Source organism: Harpia harpyja, chromosome 9 (genome assembly GCF_026419915.1).
Source record: "Harpia harpyja isolate bHarHar1 chromosome 9, bHarHar1 primary haplotype, whole genome shotgun sequence".
Lineage (NCBI taxonomy): Eukaryota > Metazoa > Chordata > Aves > Accipitriformes > Accipitridae > Harpia > Harpia harpyja.
The window spans coordinates 20063660-20082555 of record NC_068948.1 but is presented as its reverse complement, the minus strand read 5'-3'; the positions used below and the strand labels follow the sequence as shown (position 1 = coordinate 20082555).

Genomic DNA, 18896 nt, shown 5'->3' with positions numbered 1-18896 from the left:
GGAGTGATATGGAGTAGATAGGGGAACTTTTTTTGTAGTGATGCATTTGTGTTCTTCCAAAAAAATGTTTATAATGAATTATATTAATATATGTTGAAAGGATAGAAGGTCCTTTGCATTTTGTGTGTTTAATTCCAAACCACTGAAGAGGGAAGTAATTGAAGTAATGTGTGTCTCCAAAGAAATGTGGAATTTACATTTTATTCCTAACTGCATTTCTCTTATGATTATTACTAGCAGAAGGGCACCAGTTGTTATCAGATTTTGGAGTGCTTGTTTGCTAAGTTTGCAGTGTACAAATACTTTATAATTGATTTTAACCATCTCTAATGAAGTATTGTAGAGGTCCTATTTCTTCCTGTTGTAAGCAACTGTCCCATTGATGTTAGTGGCACCTTGACCTGAATTAAGCCTGAACGACTGAAACCAGACTTAGTGAAATGAAACACTCTAGAAAGCCTAAGTGTAGAACCACTTCAACCTGAATTATTGCCCAACTCTTAAGGCTTGAAAATAAAAGCCAAATAATGTTTGTCAAAGTCTGCCTGCCACTGCCTTGGCATGGAAATTGCAATTTGAACTGATTTCTTCCAAGTCTGAGGCTTAGAGGTTTCTCCCTGCTTTCCCTCCCTGCCAGATACTGGACAGCTGAAAGATTTGGCCTAGATTCTTAGCAAGTTTTCCCTTCTCTCACTCGATGTAAGCGGTGAGAATCAGCATATTTCTGTTGAACTTAGAGGTGCCTTTCTTGAAGTATTAGATGAACTATCACATCACAGTACTCCCACCTCTTCCTACAGTTTATTCCTGTGCTGGTGGAGATAGAGACAGTCAGCTCTGGCAGCTGCATGGTTTTAGGAAATAACCTACTCTAAATTCATGGTCAGGCCAGCTTTGTGTGAAGGAAACATGTCCCAAAAAGAAGAAGTGTCTGTTTCTCTTAAGGGTAACCATACCAGCTTTCTGCTTGTGGCCTGTTTTGGAAGTACCTCTTTTCAGTCACTCTCCAACTGCAAAACAGATGTTTGGTGTTTCTGGTCTCCCTGCTTCCAGGTCAGCATGCCCACCAGAAGGCAAAAGTTTGCATATGTTATTGATGTAAATATACAACCTAGAGAACCATGTTCAAGCTGTACCACTTCCCATGTAGGCTTGAGGCTGAAGGCTTAAGTGCTTGGGCACATTTAGCATCCTTAACAAGTTTCCCATAAGCCGCAGTGCATCCCAGTAACACAGAGCAGCAAGTTCTTGTTATGCTAGTTACTGTGGTTGAAAACATGGCCCCAAATACTCCAAATTGTAACGGAACTTATTTTCACCTCCACTGACAAAATCTCTCCCTTTCTACCCTATTTTTACAGTGGGCACCAGTGCTATTGCTGTTTTCAATTCCTGTTTTAATAATGCTAGTTATCATACTTTGTTGTGTTAGTGCAGAGGCTGGGCTTCCATAGGTATCCCACTGAATTTTGAGTGGCATAGTTTGATTTCCCTCTGGTATAAAAGTAGCTGCTCTACTTCCTTGTTTCTCTATATAACTGATCAAAACTCAAAATCTGAAATCTGTCATATTAAATCTATTGCCCCCAAAGTAATTGTTTCTGTTATTGCTAATATCTTGTACCACTGGATAGCAGTACAATCTTAAGAAAGTAAATATGATCACAGAATTTGGAAACCAGTGTCTTCATCATGCTGTTACTTAAAAACTCTTATTCATCCACAGTAGTACTGAGGAAGGATCAATTAGCTATCCAGTCAATAATTTAGGATTTCTGGCTGTAAGGAATAGACTGACCTGGCACAAACCATTCCATCAGGAACTGTAGTTCTCCTCTGGCAAATATTTGTTGGTTAAGAAGTGACTAATGGCTATCTACCAGGAAGAATCAGGTGTGATTCCTACACAAACACTTGGGTCAAGTTCAGCAGTTGTTCAAGCAGTAGTGCAATATGGTATGAGGACACCCAGTGTTCTCCAGTATTCTTAAAGGAATATTCAGCCTTTACTTGAGGGGGTTTGCAGAGGGAACGTAGCCAGTCAAGACCCTTATTGAACTATTATTTAACATACTCCATCCAGAAATGGTGCATCATTTTGTAAACCCACTATACTGATACAAATGTAATACTACATCATCACTTCTATTTCCTGACCCTGTTGCACGTAATAAGATATGTGCAATAAGAAAAGTTATTATGATCAGAAGATTCAGCTCTCCCTGTTGTAAAAAGACCATGGGAATGAGTTAGATTATTTGATATAAGAAACACTGTTTTCTGAATTGGGCTGTCTTTGTTAGTTTGGATCTGAATACACTAAAACATTGCACAAGTTTAGGTCCACACCTGAGCTGTACAGCTGGACTTGATGAGCTAATCCAAATACTGGATAAGTGAACATAATGCCCCTTGTGATTCCCTGTTTTTACAGCTGGGGAAGCAGATGTTACAGATTGTGTTACTTGAGTGGTTATTCTAATTTTTGCAATATAATCTAGTTGCTAATAAGTACAGGGCCTAGGGACTTAATTATGGCCCCAAAATTCAGGGATCAAAGCATAATGAAATGTCAAATTCCCTTTTTATTCTTACCTTCTGAGAACTGCACCCTGAATCTTTTACATGGTGAGGGAAGATCCCTAATGTTTCAAGTTTCAGTGTACAGACAGAATCACAAATTGAGCTGTTCCCCAGATCAGTGGAACTAAATCAAAACATTGTGAATAGATTCTACCAAAACGTCACCCACTACAAAGTCAAAATCATACCCCAAGCATGATGTGATAACAGAAAATGTGTAGAACCACTTTAAATCACGAAGGAGCAAAGCAAGAATATAGGGATTGCATTTTGCTTTACAAAGGCTTAAGCACAAGAAAATTATAAAGAAAACCTCTTTTCAAATGCTGTTCAGATGGAAGTTCTGTAATAATGCAGTTCTTTGTTTGAAGATACTGAATGTATAACTTCTTATAGTTCACTTCAAAGTGAAGGTTCTTTAACTGACTACATGTGTATATAGCCTTTTGCTATAAATGATCTATCTTCACATTTGAGTTACGAACACATCACATACTGTCTTTGTAAGGGCAGTAGATTTTCTAGGTGTCATTATTTGCCATTGTAGTGAGTTCCTTTGAACTCAGCTCCCCTTATTGTTTTCAAAGCACTGAGTTTAGTTTACCCAAACCTGTGCCAACAGTTTGTGTAGCACTACTGATCTTTCACTGTGCTGTCTTCAGAGGAGAAATAGCAGCCACAAATGTTTCAGAGCTATGAACACAGACCTCGAGATCCCTGCTGTAGCCAGGCATGGTGTAACACATACTAGGTTATTTATAGTAACAGTGGTGTCCCTTTGTTTCTACAGGCCTGGACTTGCTGCTCAGCAGGTGTGTGTCCTGATATCCTTCTATTCCCAACACAGAAATACGAATTGGTTGTTCAGATTAATTCAACAGCTGATTCAATTACCCTGATGCCCATCCTCCTTTCTTTATCCTAATCAAATCCCATTTTCCCCTGGAGGTCCATAATGCAATTATTTATACACAGATTGATATCTTTATTTTATAGTTCAGTTGTTAGTTTATATACCTTTTTGGTTTTGATTCCAAGTGTTTGATTTGAGTGTGCCTTTGCCTGTCTTGGCCCATACTCCAGAATGCTCTTTTGCTTAGGAATTAGAAAAGCCTATCTTTCTACAATGTGGCAGCAGCCCTCCTGCTCGGTGCTTCATCTCACTTCATTGAACTATTGAAGCAGCTGAGCAAACAGAGCTCTGCTCTAAGATATTTTGCAAGTAGAGAAACAGGCCAAGCCTGTTGAACAAATGATTATTTTAAAGCCTTAAAGTCAGCTCAGTTTGGCATGCAGTCATCTTTGTCAGAATATTTCTGTGTTTCCTTTCCCTGGCAAAGTTGATGCAAGCGGAAGTGGTACATCGGGGAAGACTTGTATCTTTTGTCCAATTCCATTTTGCTCAGTGGCAAGTATTGCATTTGTACAGGAGAAACCAAAGCTCACAGAGGCAAGAGTCTTAATCACACAGGAATACACATCAACATTACAACTGCATTTTAGCCTTAGTCTTCTGATGCTTATTCTAGAGGCTGGATGCTAAGCTGTTTTACCTTCCAGAGGAATCACAGTTAGACATAGAATTTTTAATAAATAGCAAAAAGTCAGGTCAACACTTACTCATAAAATTCAGCTGCAGGAGTGAGCTTGTACTTCGAGTATTTGGTACCATTGCCAAGTACTGATGCATTGAAGAGTTTGGGATCTGTACAGTTTGGGCTGTTCCAACTGTTGTCGCAGTTTGTCCAGGGGAGCTCAAATGTGAATGATGAAAATAGATAATACAGAGACCAAGCTATGATAACGTTGTAGTAGAAACCCACGTAAAGAGCTATGAGTATCACTGCATAGCCTACACCTAAAGACAAAGGAAAACTAGATTATACATTGTGGTTTACATGCAAGAGTATATGCAAACACTGTTGTTAAACTCAGCCATACATGGTTGCAAATTCATTTTAGATCTTTAGACCAATAAAAGGAACTTTTGACGTTTACATACACACATGCGGACACAGTGTCACTGACCTTAAAAAAAATTACATCAATGATTTTAGTAAATGACTCGCTTTTAGCAAATACAGTTGTTTGCCAAAAAAAGAAATTAAGCAGTGCAATGTCAAAATTTGCTCTTGTACAACTCCATTGCTGATTTGCTTCCAATGCAGAAGATGATTGCAAGCCCATGTTAGGAGTGAAACTCCCTTCATCTTCATAATGTCAGAGTCTTGGCAACTTTTCTTGGAAAAGTAAAGCTCGAGACTTAAGTCAAGTTTCCCTATGCCTCACGTTCCCACCCTGAGCTAGTTTGGAACAGACAGTGATCCCTGTCCTGTTTCTTTCCCACTGTTAATCTCCAGATTGGCTTCTGTCAGCATGTAATTAGGTCCAAAACATGCATGAAACAGTCTGTGCTGTTCCACTGAGGGGCTCCAAGCGATTCTTGGGCATGCCAGTAAATCTTGGTGAATATCAAGCTTGGGGCTAAACTGTGTGTAGACCTTCAAACCATTTAATTATCTCCCCAGGATTACAGAATCCCCACTGTAAGCATTCTCTTTTGACTTTGAACATTTGTTTTGTATTTTTGCATACTGTGAAGTGTGCTTGGAGGGTCCCTTTAGCAAGAAAGCCCCAGAGAATGCTTGTTGTCCTCATGAAAATGGACATTTTCCAGTGGTTTGGGAGGAAGCTTTGGTACTATTGTCAGAGCAGAACAAAAGTTTGTTGGCAGAATTGTTCTGGAAGCTTGCTTTACATTGGCTTATATCATTCTTCCTTTACTCTGTGTGCAGCATTGTTCTCTGAGTCCTACCCCAAAGTTGTATGTATTAGATATAACAGGTAGACACTACAGCTGTTTTAGGACTATCATCACTGTACTGTCACAGCACCTAAGTGTAAACCTTTACTTCTAATTTTCTTCAGTTTAGTTTTTTGGAGATCCTAGCAGTTGGAGATTGTTAGGCTTTCATATTTCTTGATAAAGCAAGGAAGTAGCACACGCTTTGGGTATTAATCCTTGGTTTAAAATTTGCATAAGGAACAGATGTTGACCCTGAAGGAGTTGGCAGTTCAAAGACTGCTGCATATACCAAGGTTAGTCTTTGCTCTTCTGGAGGCTTTTAATACATAGACCAGTTTGCTCACCCTTAACATTGGGGAAAAGGTTGTGAAAGTAAATATGAAACTGTATCTTCAGATCCTTGGTGCTTAAATGAATCCAGTACATTAACACTCAAACTCTAGTGATACATTATGATCAATAGAATGGAGCGGAGGGGGGAGTCACCCAAGGGGATAATTCTTAAATATTAATGTGAATGTTAAAATACTAAGTACGAATAATATTTGTTGCACTGAAATTGGATGATTTCTGTTTTAAAAAAGTTTTTCTGAAATTCCTCCAATTCAGGACAATGATAGATACTTAAGAATAAAAAATACTGGATCAAATGTATCTTAAATGTCACTCCTCTGAAATCATAAGAATGTTCAGGAATAAATTTGCTCTCCTGTTTCTAGGTCTAGCTTTTCTTAAAAGTAATGCTGCACCACCCACACTCTAAAATAGACCCTGGAAAATGCAGAGATGAAAACAGACTGTGTTGCAAAGGTTACAGGGTGCGTTTTTAATTGCATGCGTTGTAAGAGCATCTCATTAGAAGTAGAGTCCTTAGAGTTCATAGCAGTAATATTCATAGCTAAAATTAGTACTATAGTGCTGCTCATTTAGATTAGCTGTTACAAATTTGTGTAGACTGTGTACTTTTCATTTGAGTGAGAGGTTTGAGTTATCCCAGAAACAAGTCAAAAGCATTAGCAGTAAAATGTGTTTGTATGTTACCAGAAGATTTGGTCAAAGCTTTTAAAATACTGATTTTATACTAGTGCTGAGGTGCAAATTGAACTCAATGCTTATTACTTTTGGAGAATCAAATAACTTATGCTATTCTATATCCTAGTAATAAGAACACTTAAAAATCAACAGTAATGTATGTTTAGTCCACCTTGAAAATGTCAGCTTAAAAACACAGCTGGAATGTCAACAAGACTGTACATGAAATAAGTTCTATTTTCCTTTCTCATCGTCTTTTCAATCCTGAAGTCAACAGACAGAGTACCTCTGAGCGCAGTGGTATTTGTCTCAAACTCTTTGAGATCCTTAAGGTCTAATTTTTGCAGTTAGGTTTTCAAAATCCTCGTTGCCATCCAAAGGTATTAACTGATACCAGCAGGAATTTTGCTTGAGCAAGGGTCGTCAGGTTTCCAGGTGATAGGATGAATTTTGCCTCCCGTGAACGGATTATAGAAGGGCTAGGTAAATCTTATATGAATTTATTTTAAAATTTTGAGGCACATATTTTATTAGCTTGCTTATTAATTTTTTACTATATCTCTAATTTTGCTGTGAGTTTTGGGTTTGACTGATAAGAAAAAAACCTGCAGTTTTCCTATTGGACAGCACTAGACTCCTTGAAGAGGAAGGCTGTATTTTGAGAAAGAAGACTAACATTTACTCAGTGTAACCTATATCCAAGCACCAGATCTGCCAAGTTTGGATTGCTATTGTTAAGCTCCTCAGCTTTTGTCAGTCACAGGATGAACATAATGTGAATTTTAAGCTTCTAAGATCAGCTGAGCTTGACTGGTTTCATTTCAGATAGCTCTGTGTTGAAAAGGCTTTTATATAAGATTATAGATACAATCTGGTATAGATATAAGGGAACTTACAATTTTTGCTGGTAAGCAATGCTTAAGAAAATTCTTGAGGCTCCTTAACAAATGTTTGTTTATGTAGAGAAAGCATATGGCTTCTTTCACCCAGGGAGATCCCTTTATCCCTGATCAATGCCAAACACCCTGATCAGTATCCAAACACCTAACCTCGGCTATTTCTTCGTTGCAGAATGATTGCAACTCAGTGCACAAGACAGCAATCCACAGCCTTTTATTCAGTGACGCTGGAAAGTTAACCCTAGTGGAAAACACTCAATAGTAATAATAATGTTGAGGTTTTAATAAGTGCATTTCATTGCTAGATTTGAAAACCTCTTTATAAAGTCTATCAGAATCATTCCTCCCATTTCATAGGGAGGAGAACTGAGGTACAGAGCCACAGATAACTTGCGTGATGTTACAACTCTAGTGGCTGAACTACACTCTCCACAACTCCATTTTAGTGTTCTAGCCACTGTGGTACCTGACTTCTGCAGAGAATGCTCCACACAATGAACTGAATGGAGTCAGTAGTTATCTTAGTCACTGGGGGAGACAGGGCTGAACTGACCTCGACCGGATTTGATTTTTCCAAATATTTGCGTTGCCAACCCCTTCCTCCACCTAGAGATACAGAGTTCCTCCCACTCTGCAATATGCAGAGGAAAGGGAGGACAGGGCTGAACTGCTCCTGCTCATTGCTCTCTGTTGCACTCCTCAGCAATCACCCTGAAGATGATTCCTGTGGCTTTTCCCATTTTGTGCTCCACATGTGATAACAAAAAGACTTCTGACTCCAAGGGTTGGGGAAAGGTCAGCAAATATCATGCTGTCTGTGGAAAGATGAGAGACCTTTACTTTGTTTGTGATCACCAGTGTGTGGCACCCTCACGGTGCTGTTCAAGTGAGCAGAGGGACACTTACCTTTGAAAACTGGACAGATTTTCCACACAGTGGCAGCCCCTTCTCGGTTATACTGTCCCAGTGCTAATTCCATATAGAACAGAGGCATTCCAGCAATGATTAAGAAGAGGATATAGGGAATAAGAAAAGCACCTGGAAAGAGAATAATTAGACATTATGGTCTATGTTTTGGTTACATTTTGCTTTCTCTATTGCTTACTTTTACTGGCTAAAGGCAAAGCCACTGCCTTTGGGAAGTAGAAGGGAAATATCAGGAAGGAAGAACCCATGTTCTCTTGGCCCTTTCCTGTATTTTTTTTAAGGTCTCAGAGACAGAAACCCTGAAAAAAGCTGTAGATGTGGCTCCTATTTCCCCCTAATGTTTCCCCTCTGCTTTTTGGCTTCAAAGGGGAAAAAAAATGTGTCCCTGAAAATTAATCCCTAACTGAAGGAGAAATTATGCCTAACACACTTGCAGAACTAAAAAGGAAAGGCACTATGAAAAATTTTGTTAAGTGTTTTTAGTGTAGTACGTTCAAAAGGGAGCATGGAGGACAGCAACAGAGGAAAATAAATGTCGTGCAACTTCCTGTAAGTGCGGTTTAAATCATACTGTGTAAGGTGTCTGCAGCAACCTCTGGCTTGAAAATGAATCACTACTGGTCAGTCATATGGAATTTGGGCTTCCATGGCATATTTTGGTTTTTGCTATAATAAATTCCCTTATTCTTATGAAATGTGTTAGACAACACACCCCTTTCCAACCTAGCGATACTCATTGCCATTAACTTGGTACTAGGTTTCACTGCTGGGCCCAAGTACAGCATCTTTATATTGCAGCAGGACAGTGCCAGGGCTGCTTGCACCTTCCTGGAATACATAACTTTACTTGATTGAGGATTCTCCTGTGAGTTCATACCACAGAAACTGTCACCTGTGGAAAAATGCTAATGTGTCAGTGCTACTATCATAAAAAGTATTGCCAACTGAAATACAAAAGGATTATCTAATGTAGAAACTATCTGAAAATTTCTTAGCTATTTTATATGATCCAGGTCACAGAAAGAAGACTCCCCCAGTGCATGGCTACATATGATACTGTAAAACAATTATAGTTGGTGTCATGTTTAATAACTGGATGCTCTGTCAGTCCTCTGCTTTGTGGTACCTGTGAAGTGTAGCTTTTATTTTATTACATGGTCCAGAACAGTTATTACTTGGTCCAGGACAGTTCAATTCATGTAAAATTTGTCTGTATAAAAAAATTATTAGATTGTTTTGATAAATAAGGAGCTGACAGAGTAACTACATATCCTGAATAACTGACTGCTGTCCTTAGGAGTTAGGTATGAAAAAGAAAATAGATTGTGAAAATCATGCTTAAATTGTTCAACAAAAGAAAAAAGAAAAACAGCAGCAGCTGTCTACTTCTCCCAATAGCAAATAGTACGAACTTCTGCATACCTTTAAAATCTACTGTACTGGTTTAGTAATTTGAAAACTTCCCTTGCAAAAGGAAGTAAGTTTGCATTGTTTCTAAATATATAAGCTTACAGAAGGTATGTGTAGTCTATAAAAGTATAAAAGCTAAAAGTGTGACTGTAGCTATCTAAAACATGCCAGTAAGCAGAATGAATTGCATATTTAAAAAGTACTTCTGGAACTACTGTCATACTTTTAAAGGTCTTGAATAGTCGTTGCTCCTTTACCTTTCATGTTTGCTTTTCACAGATATTACTAGTGTAAGCTGCCTAGCATGACTGTTCAGAGAGAGAATTTTGTACGTATACTGGAGAATAAGAATGGAAAAACAAACTGTTCTCTTAGTCATACCACAAATCTACTTCTAAAAGTAACGTGCTGTAACATAATGATAAGGACAATGTATTCAGCATTCAGTCATAAGTTTAGGCATTTGAAAGTTGAAATCTTGCAATGAAACAGAGACAAGGTATATCAACAGAAATAAAGAACAGCTTAAAGCTTTGAGAATGTATCCTAAAAGTGGAAATACATTGGTTGTATCACTTTGGGGGCAAGAATCTTTGTACTGATGATGTTTATATTGAGTGTAGTGCAAATGCAACCTGCATTCACATTAAGCTACTACAGTACCAGTGATACATGTGTTAATAATATTTCAGTGTTGTTCATAAGCTACTTTCTCTGATTGTCATGTTGAACTGTCATATGTTTGAATATTGTAGAGAAAAAAATATTTGTATTCAACAAATACTTGATACCCTGCAGTTCTAAACTCTGTTCAATGTTGAAACATCTGAGTTAAATCAGTCTGAGATACTACATACTGCTTTCACTATATCTAGTATCTAGAAAAATTATTTTAGGTGGTTTTACTGTCAGATCTCTTCTAAGTGATGGCCTTTGAAGTGCCATACTTGTCTTGCTTCAATAGTATTACAGTATGTGGAGCTGACTCACAAACCTAGCTTGTATTTGGGAGGTACGGAGTTTGCACAGAGTCCTGTTTGATTAACTTTAATGTCAAGAGACTGTGGAAAACATTATGCCGCAAATTGAATAGGGAAATTTGTGTTTGAGGAAATTAATCCTGGAGATGTGTAGTGGACATATATATTAAATGCTAGTTTAAAATACGTGTTTTTTAAGTATGACTAATAACCATGATGAACTGTGAAGTGTACTGTACTTAGGCATACTTGCTTAAGCGTCATCTATTTGGCTGCGAGTCATTCCAGGCTTTAGTTAAAGGAGGTTGCTTTCTTTTTTTTCTTCCCCCGCCCTGCCCCCGCAAGGGATTAATAAAGTGTGGTGTAATTTTCAGCAAAGAGCAGTTACACAGTATGGCAGGGTTTCATAGCTGGGTTACTTTCAGGTAACTAAATGATTGAAGTATTTTGAAATTGAGATAAATATCAAAGTAAGGGTGCTTAGTCACATGAAGTTGACTTAATGTTTTGGAGACTTCTGGAAACTTCTTGTTTTGCAGCTTCTCATTAGGTAAAAAATACAAAAAAGTCAGGTATTTTGTAAATATCTTGATATGTGCTCTTCTATTCCTAGCCAATATCCAGAATCAAACTTCATGTTGTTCACTGAACCCTTTCTAAGATCATGAGCACTTCAAAGGAAAGTAAATGACAGTCAAAGTATCATTCAAATTGCTGCAAACTAGAATGGTATGCAAATGCTTATAAACAGCATATGTGTGATATATGATCAACCTCACTCTGTGATTGCACAGGGGCTCCATCATAGGACTGGTTTGTGTACAGGATCTTAGGAACAAGAGGTGTTGTTTGGAAGGAGACTTCATACCGTCCTGCATGTGTGAACATCCTGTGGGCCAGGGAGGAGGCAAACCCGCATGCTGGTGGGCCTCTTGCTTGAGGTCCACTGGTGTGAATTTGAGCATCATACCAGACTTCTCTGAAGGAGCAGCCTCACTGTTAATGCCTACCTGGTCTATGAAGTCAAAATGTGTTAGGAAGAGTGACACGATGCCAGCTGTGTCACTCCCACCTGTGCCACTGGCCACAGAAACTGCTATGCTTTAATTGCATGAATCCAAGGGGCTGGTCAGATTTGTATAGCCCAGACAGCTGAACTCTTAGGGAGCACACAATTTGGCTAACACTTCAGACTAGCTTGCCAAGATCTACCTACCTCCGAGAGCTGAGGGAATGCAATCTGTGGGATTGCTGCATTGGCTGTAACATACGGATAGCAGTCAAGGGGATTCCACTCCCCCACTGTGTGATGGGACAGGGCTGAGCACACAGCTGCATCCCACGGGACAATACTGGTCTCAGCAAACCCTAATGGTTCATAATTTCCCTTTACAGCTAAAAATCTGAAGTAATTAATGTCTGTAATACAACCCTGGCATAAGAGCCATACTTGACTTGCTACTGAGTCACATGCAGCTCAAAAGCCACAGGTTGGCCTTGGACTGTTGCAAATTGCTACATCTCTCTGTTAACAGATTTCATGAGATCCATATACACCCCTTAAGGTGCCAGCATATACATGGAGTTAAGACAACCTTGTGCCTTATGCAAAACTAGATTAGGTCAAACCCTCATCTTCTACAAGAACCATCTGTGTGAAACTTCAAGTGGAAACTTACACAGAAGTTTTTTTAAAACACTATTACATTTAATTAATGAAGGACAAAATACAAGACAGGTTTTGCATTCCTGTGTTCAGAGCCTGTCTTTAATTTTTGTAGAACAGAATCCACACAAAGAGTGTCTCCTCCCTTTGTTCTTCAGCATTGACAGCATCCTAGGGGGTGGGAAGCAAAGAGGAGTACAGCTCTAAATACTCCTCTCAATCCTACAAGGAGGTCTCGTCTCGCTTTTAAATACCAGAAAGAGGCATTAATTTACTAATGACTGAAAAAAGATCATTTAAACAGCTGCTGTTATCCTAAAAGGATTTGTTGATGCACATACAAGAAGCAGGCCAGGCCAGGGGTAGTTGAAACAACTTTGAACTATTTGTGCTTGTTAGCCTTCTGCGTTTGTTACCATGGTTATTCTAGTCAAAATGTTAACTGGCGGGGATGTCTGCTAAAACAACAAACTTTGTGCAAATATTGCCGTATATTTTCAGATAGGAGCGTTTCCAGTGTTTGTGCAGGAAAAGAGTCTAAAAACCAAAGATCTTCCAATTGGTGAATTGAAATACAAGCTAATCTCTGTATCTGATCAACACTGCTTTTTTTTTCATACAGAATAAATAGTACTTCAAACAGTATCAGGAAACAGTTGATAGAAGGCAGTACGTTTGCTCAGACAATGAGGAAAATGGGTGGAAACGTTAATCTGTGCAGGCTATTGTGAATGAAAAAGGAAGTCCCCGGTGGAGAGACCTTGAAATCTAGATTGTACAAGATCGCCATAGGTAGAAGAACTAGGTAATCAGAAAGGCAGGCATTTATTAGTATGTGAACGTTAGTTCTGGCTCTTCAGAAGACTAGCTACCAGCTGGCTTGCACAGCCACCGAGGGCACCTCTGAAGGAGGCGAGCTTGAGCCTGCTGCAGACTCCTGGGAAGAAGGGGTGGACAGGCATACCTTTACTGACGTGAGATTAAAACCAATAAGGGTTTGCATGGTACAGCAAAGAGAAGTCAGAGATACAAAGGAACATGATATAACTTCAGTGTCAAAGCCAAGATGATGATTTTAACAGCAGCTGTATGATGATGTTGAGCCCAGCCAGCAATAGATTATAGTACTCAAAAATAACATTTTTCTGCAAAACAGATTGCATGACATACTATAAAAACTTCAGCAGCACTTTGCACATACAAAATCCTCAAAGTATGCAATAAAATCTTCTAAGTATGCAACCTTTTTCATGGAAAGTATTTCTGAATCATAAAACCAGTAGAGCTATACTATGGTGAGTGACATGTTTCTTTTGAAGCCCTTATATTTAGCTACTCCCTCTAACAAACCGTTGCTAGATTTGAACCTATTTATATTTCTACTCTCAATTTGGGCTCAGGGCCTTCAGTTTTTCCAGAATTCCAATTTTAATAGCATTCCTTTCACTCAAAAGGAAGTGAAAACAAATAGTTTCCAGAAATGGTTCAATGCTGTTCATGGGCTGATGCCAACTGAAGCCTGCATTTTTTATCTTGAGCTGTTAACCTGCTACTGCCTTGAAATCACTTGAAGTGACTTGAAGTGCAGTGTATTAATAAGCTGGTCACTGGGTTGTAACAGAAAGGGTTACCCAAGCCCATCCATACAAACCCAGTCATCTCTTTGGCTTTTTGTTACAAGAGTAATGAGCTAAAGAAACCCATTAGCAGCTATTTTGAACAAATTAATGAGAGTTAAATATACCCAGTCACTCAGAGCAGCATGATTCATTCATAAATAACACCCAAGTCATTGGCTAAAGTCCTATTTACATAAATTAATGAAATGATCACATTTACAACAGTGTGTAGTTTAAAGATAATCGCAGGAACATACAGGAGCAGAACAGGCCTATGTTGTTTGATAGGAAATTGAAGAATAAATAAAGACATGGTGGGTTTGAGAGAATATAAATCAGGATGGCCAGCATGGCAGTGGGAGCTCCGGATCTTTCCTGCTGCTGACCTTCACAACACTCTCACTGCTGCTAGCTTAGGAACTTAAGCCATTTCCGTCTTCTGCCATGAGTGTGACCATAGAAAATAAAAAAATCTGCTTTACAAGGTTGCAGTGATAGCTTTTGTTTTTACATCATGCCTCCTTAAAGCAGAGGTACTATTGAAGCTGGCTCCTTTGTTTTGAAATAAATGAATTAGCATCAAGGTGAGTTTTGACAGTAGTGTGGTGAGTAAATAACCTGGAGTTTGTAACAATGTGAAGGTCTAGCTACTAACATTCCTGCCCAAATCTATCTTGTTGATTTTGTGCCTTTTTCTTTTTTAACTACCTGGCTGGTTTAAACAAGAAATGAGAGAGTAAGTGAGCTGGAATGTGGAGCCAGCTTGTACACTGTTTTGTTATGTGATTTATGAAATCCCTATTACTAACTTTCAATAGGACAGGGTTTGTAGGAGTGGCGGTATCCTTTCCTGGAACAGCTAACACTGTTGGGAACAAAATGGCAAACTTTCTAGTTCACAAGCTCTTCAGAAGGTGCTGGTCAGGGAAAGTGCATAGTACTGGACAGCTGGGTCAGCATGCAGATGCCTAGCTGGAGAACACTGCTGCTTCACAATAGACATGACTGGAAGCTTAAGAGATGCTAAATTAAGAGGAAAAAATACTATTCTATCATTTTATTAATAGGAGTGTTCTATTTGTGTTTTTTCCCCAACCTTGCAATTATTAGGGGTGACACAAGGATATATTCACCTGCAATTACATATCAACAAAACCACCCATGTAAGGTGTAGGCTGTACTTGAGATGTACAAAATCAAGTCAAATGTACTGTCAAAATGTACCCTGATTTATTGGTGGCAGAACATCCATGACTAAAAATATTTTTGAATGAAGACATCAGAAGCTATTTGCTGTGAGCTTGTGGATCAAGATAAGCAGGTTTTGCTGGATTCCAGCATTAGAAAATCCGTAATAGCATAACCTCATGTGATGTTTTACTTGAAATTTGTGTGCTGAAAAACTATTTTCTGTGATGTACAGACTATAGTCATGTACATGAAAGGAAGTACTACTTCATCAGCTTTAGCTGTCTCTTAAGTGTAGGGAAGTCCTTGCTTGGTGCCAGGGAGATTTTGGCAACTACAGTTTTACTTCCGTTCAGATACAGACTGTCAGTCATAGTTTTCTCTCCCTTCTCAGAGAGCTTGTATGTTCATTTCTGTTTGTTTTGTCTCAGCCAGCTGTAAACTAAAATTAATGTTTTCAAAATTCATGGATCCATCTGATTTTGATGCCAGAATGGATTGTTAGATATTCTGATCGAAAATCCTGTCTAACATAAACCAGAGTTTCAGACAGAAAAACATACAATCCTGATTTGAAGATACCAGCCAGATCCTTTGCCTTTTTTGGTAGTTTACTTCATAGGTTAATAACTTTGGTGTTTAAAAAATTATTTTTAAAAAAATCATTATTTCTAATTTGAATATATCTGACATTTGGTTGTGGCAGTGCTTCCCCTGATAAATTAAAATACCTTGCAATATTTTCTATTTCCCTCCTGTGAAGATGCATAAGCACTGCAATCAAGTGTTTCGGCCTTCTTTTTATAATCTGAAGAGACTAAGTAAACTAAACTAATCAATTACAGTTTAATAGTTATTTCTGCTTTTCTGTCTAAAATTCCTACCTTACAGGTATTTCTTGGTCTAGCAGGTTCATATATTGGCAGGTTGAAGGGCTATGTGGGCACTTTTTGTACCCACATTGAATCATGGTACCCACTTTCTTAGCTGTGCATTTGATGTTTCAGGAATGTGAAGTTTATATCCCTGAGATGTTCCTCCACCTTACTAGTAAAGAGCCTGGGATGAATGCTCTGGATTTCAGCTCCTCATTTAGGCAGTGTTAGTCCTTGCTTTGGTCCTTCTACTTTCTAACGTTCTCAGGATTGCTCTTGTGGGAGCTGCTCGTTGTCCTCTGTACACTGTACAGGGTATACATGGGGAGACTTTGCCTAGTTATGCCACCTGCGTTGGGTGCCCAATACGAGGTGATCCAACTGCCCTGGCAGAGCTAATTAAAGCCACAGTAGTAGCTAATGTACACAGTGAGACAAGGCATGTTTGTTCTGTACGTGTAACAGTGCAAATTCTGGTTCACAACACGACCTCAGATGGAGGATGTTTCTCTTAAAGACTGCTTTTCTTTTGCAGGTTGTCAAAATAAAAAACAGCCCCAAAGTTAAGCACCCTCTGGAGAGGACGCAGTACCCGTTTTAGGCAGCATGAGATTCATAACTGTGCCAGGGTAAAACAAAGTGCTTAAGACATCTTAAATCAGCTCTAGACAAGTGCCAGGCAGCTTCCAAGAGGATTAATGTACAAACCAATAGGAGGTAAATGCCTTGAAAATGGGCTAGAGAAAATCAAGTATAAACACTCTGAGGTACACTTAAAACTTGCCTTACCATTAAGTGATTAATCCAATTTTAAGTTGTAGCTCCAATTTTTGGACTCAATGACCAAAGCAAAACATTCCTTTTCCTTCCAGGCTTAATTAGAGATATATTTGTAATAGTATAATACTTTCTGTACTATCTTAATCTTTACAAACTCTTGCACAACAGAATCCTCTAAATTCTTCTTATCAATAAAGGGTTATGTTTTATCACAGAAGTACAAGACAGTTACATGTTCCTATCTGTAAGAATTCTAGTAAATCTAACCTGTACTCTCAGTCATTATAAATGAAGCCTTCAGGATGAATGTTCTTTCAGATGTCACTAAAGGAAGCAGAATAACTATACTATAAACTACATATAATGCATGTTTATACAGGGCTTCAAAGTGGAAGGCAAACAGTTACATACACTGTAAAGCCATTCTCCATGTTTTATTAAAACCCACCTATGTTTTCTGTCAACACTACTGGGAAGTATTCTTTATATACAGTTTTCTGGTACATCTGTATTTCTTAGACATACTATATAAACTGCAAAGTACAGATTTCACACATGTTTTGCACTGGATAGTATGCTATCTAGCCATAAATAATATTTTCTTATATAAGACAAATGTTGCATCAATTTAATTTATTTGTCAACTTTAATGGTTGCGTGTGATGCTGTTAGCAACAATTTTGGCAAATTTACCGTTACAGCGATGGCTACTACTGCATAATTGCCTAGATGTTGTGGTTTAACCCCAGCCAGTAACTAAGCACCACGCAGCCGCTCACTCACTTCCCCCTCACCCCCCCCCCCCCCCGCCAGTGGGATGGGGAACAACGCAAACCCCTGTACTCTTATCAAAGATTATAGTTGCTGTTGGATTGTGCTAAAATTCTGGAAGGTCTGGGCGAAGGTAGTTTCCAAATGGCTGTGGCTTCTTTACTTTGTATGGTACCTTTCTATTAGCACTGAACACAAGAATTTTACAAAAACTGTCACAGCATTCTTCACAGAAAACTTTTCCATTTGGAAAAAATCTGTATTTGGCCTAGGGTAGTGCTGGTAATATTCTGTATGCAATGCAGAGCCATAAGGTGGAGTCTCTGACAATTTGGGCATTGTGGGCACAAAGCAAAACTTCAGTAGTATCCCTGCAATAGGAGGACTATAAGAACTACTACTCTTGACGTTGCTTTGCTCCAAAGGGTAAATTGAATCTCACGTAGACCAGTATGAAACCACAACAGTGCTGCATCAATCTAGCTGTACTGGCTAGCAACACCCTTCCTTCATTTTCTGTCTGACTACTCTCCCTCTTCCATGGGAATTAATCAGACAAAAGTTTTTATTTAAGTTTGAAACCTGAGCTTTATGTTTGTTCTTATTTAGGGGACCATTTTCCTAATAGGCTTCAAGCAATGAAGTAAATTTTCCCCTCAGTCCAAGCTGTCCAGTACATACTTTGTCACTGCCATTCTGCACAGGGCCTCCTAGCTTGAAATGCCATAGAAGAATGTGAAAATGACCTCAGGGCCCACAATAGCTCACTGCCAAGATGAAGCAGAGGCTATTAACAGTTTGAAGCAAAATCCTTCTTGTTTCATCACAGTGCAAACTTTTGCTAGGGCAGATTGTGGGGCAATTTTGTTCACTGATTATTCAGATCTTAAGATAAATCAGTGTGGCTGAGCTTGGTGTTTTCAACTTACCACACAGCTATATTTTTTTTCTTCATATTTCTAAACAGCTTTTAAACACATAATACCCCATGACTGTAAAACAGTATTTAGAAGGAAAGATGTAGGTGATCTTGAAGATCTCTAAATCTCTTAATTTAGAGTTAGAGACAGTGATTTTGTCATCAGCCTCCATATGCGTCAATAAAGGATTAACCTGCAATTTAGGAATAGCCTGGTAACTGTTTTCTGTCACTTTCTTTTAGGGAAGAGGCAAGGGAGAGAGACTAACCGATCCCAGCTATATTGCTACAACTGCCAATTTGAAAAGTTCAAAAACCATGGGTTAGGCTCCAGAATAATTTGAAATGTCTTAAAATGTGAGATATTCTAGTCCAATCCTTTTATTTGTCTGCTGGCTTTTAGTCTTGTACTTGCTTTGTATTTTCCCAGCTTTTCTCTTT

General features: G+C 38.6%; 1 protein-coding gene across 1 annotated transcript in view; it reads right to left on the bottom strand.

Moving 5' to 3' along the window:
• SLC6A2 (solute carrier family 6 member 2) overlaps nucleotides 1-18896 on the bottom strand; it is a 75205-nt gene that overhangs the window by 44362 nt on the left and 11947 nt on the right. Inside the window, exons 2-3 of the mRNA XM_052797935.1 lie at nucleotides 8227-8358; nucleotides 4204-4441 (exon numbers count right to left, since the gene is read on the bottom strand). Coding sequence (XP_052653895.1) covers nucleotides 4204-4441; nucleotides 8227-8358 — 370 coding nt within the window. The remainder of the gene's footprint in view (nucleotides 1-4203; nucleotides 4442-8226; nucleotides 8359-18896) is intronic.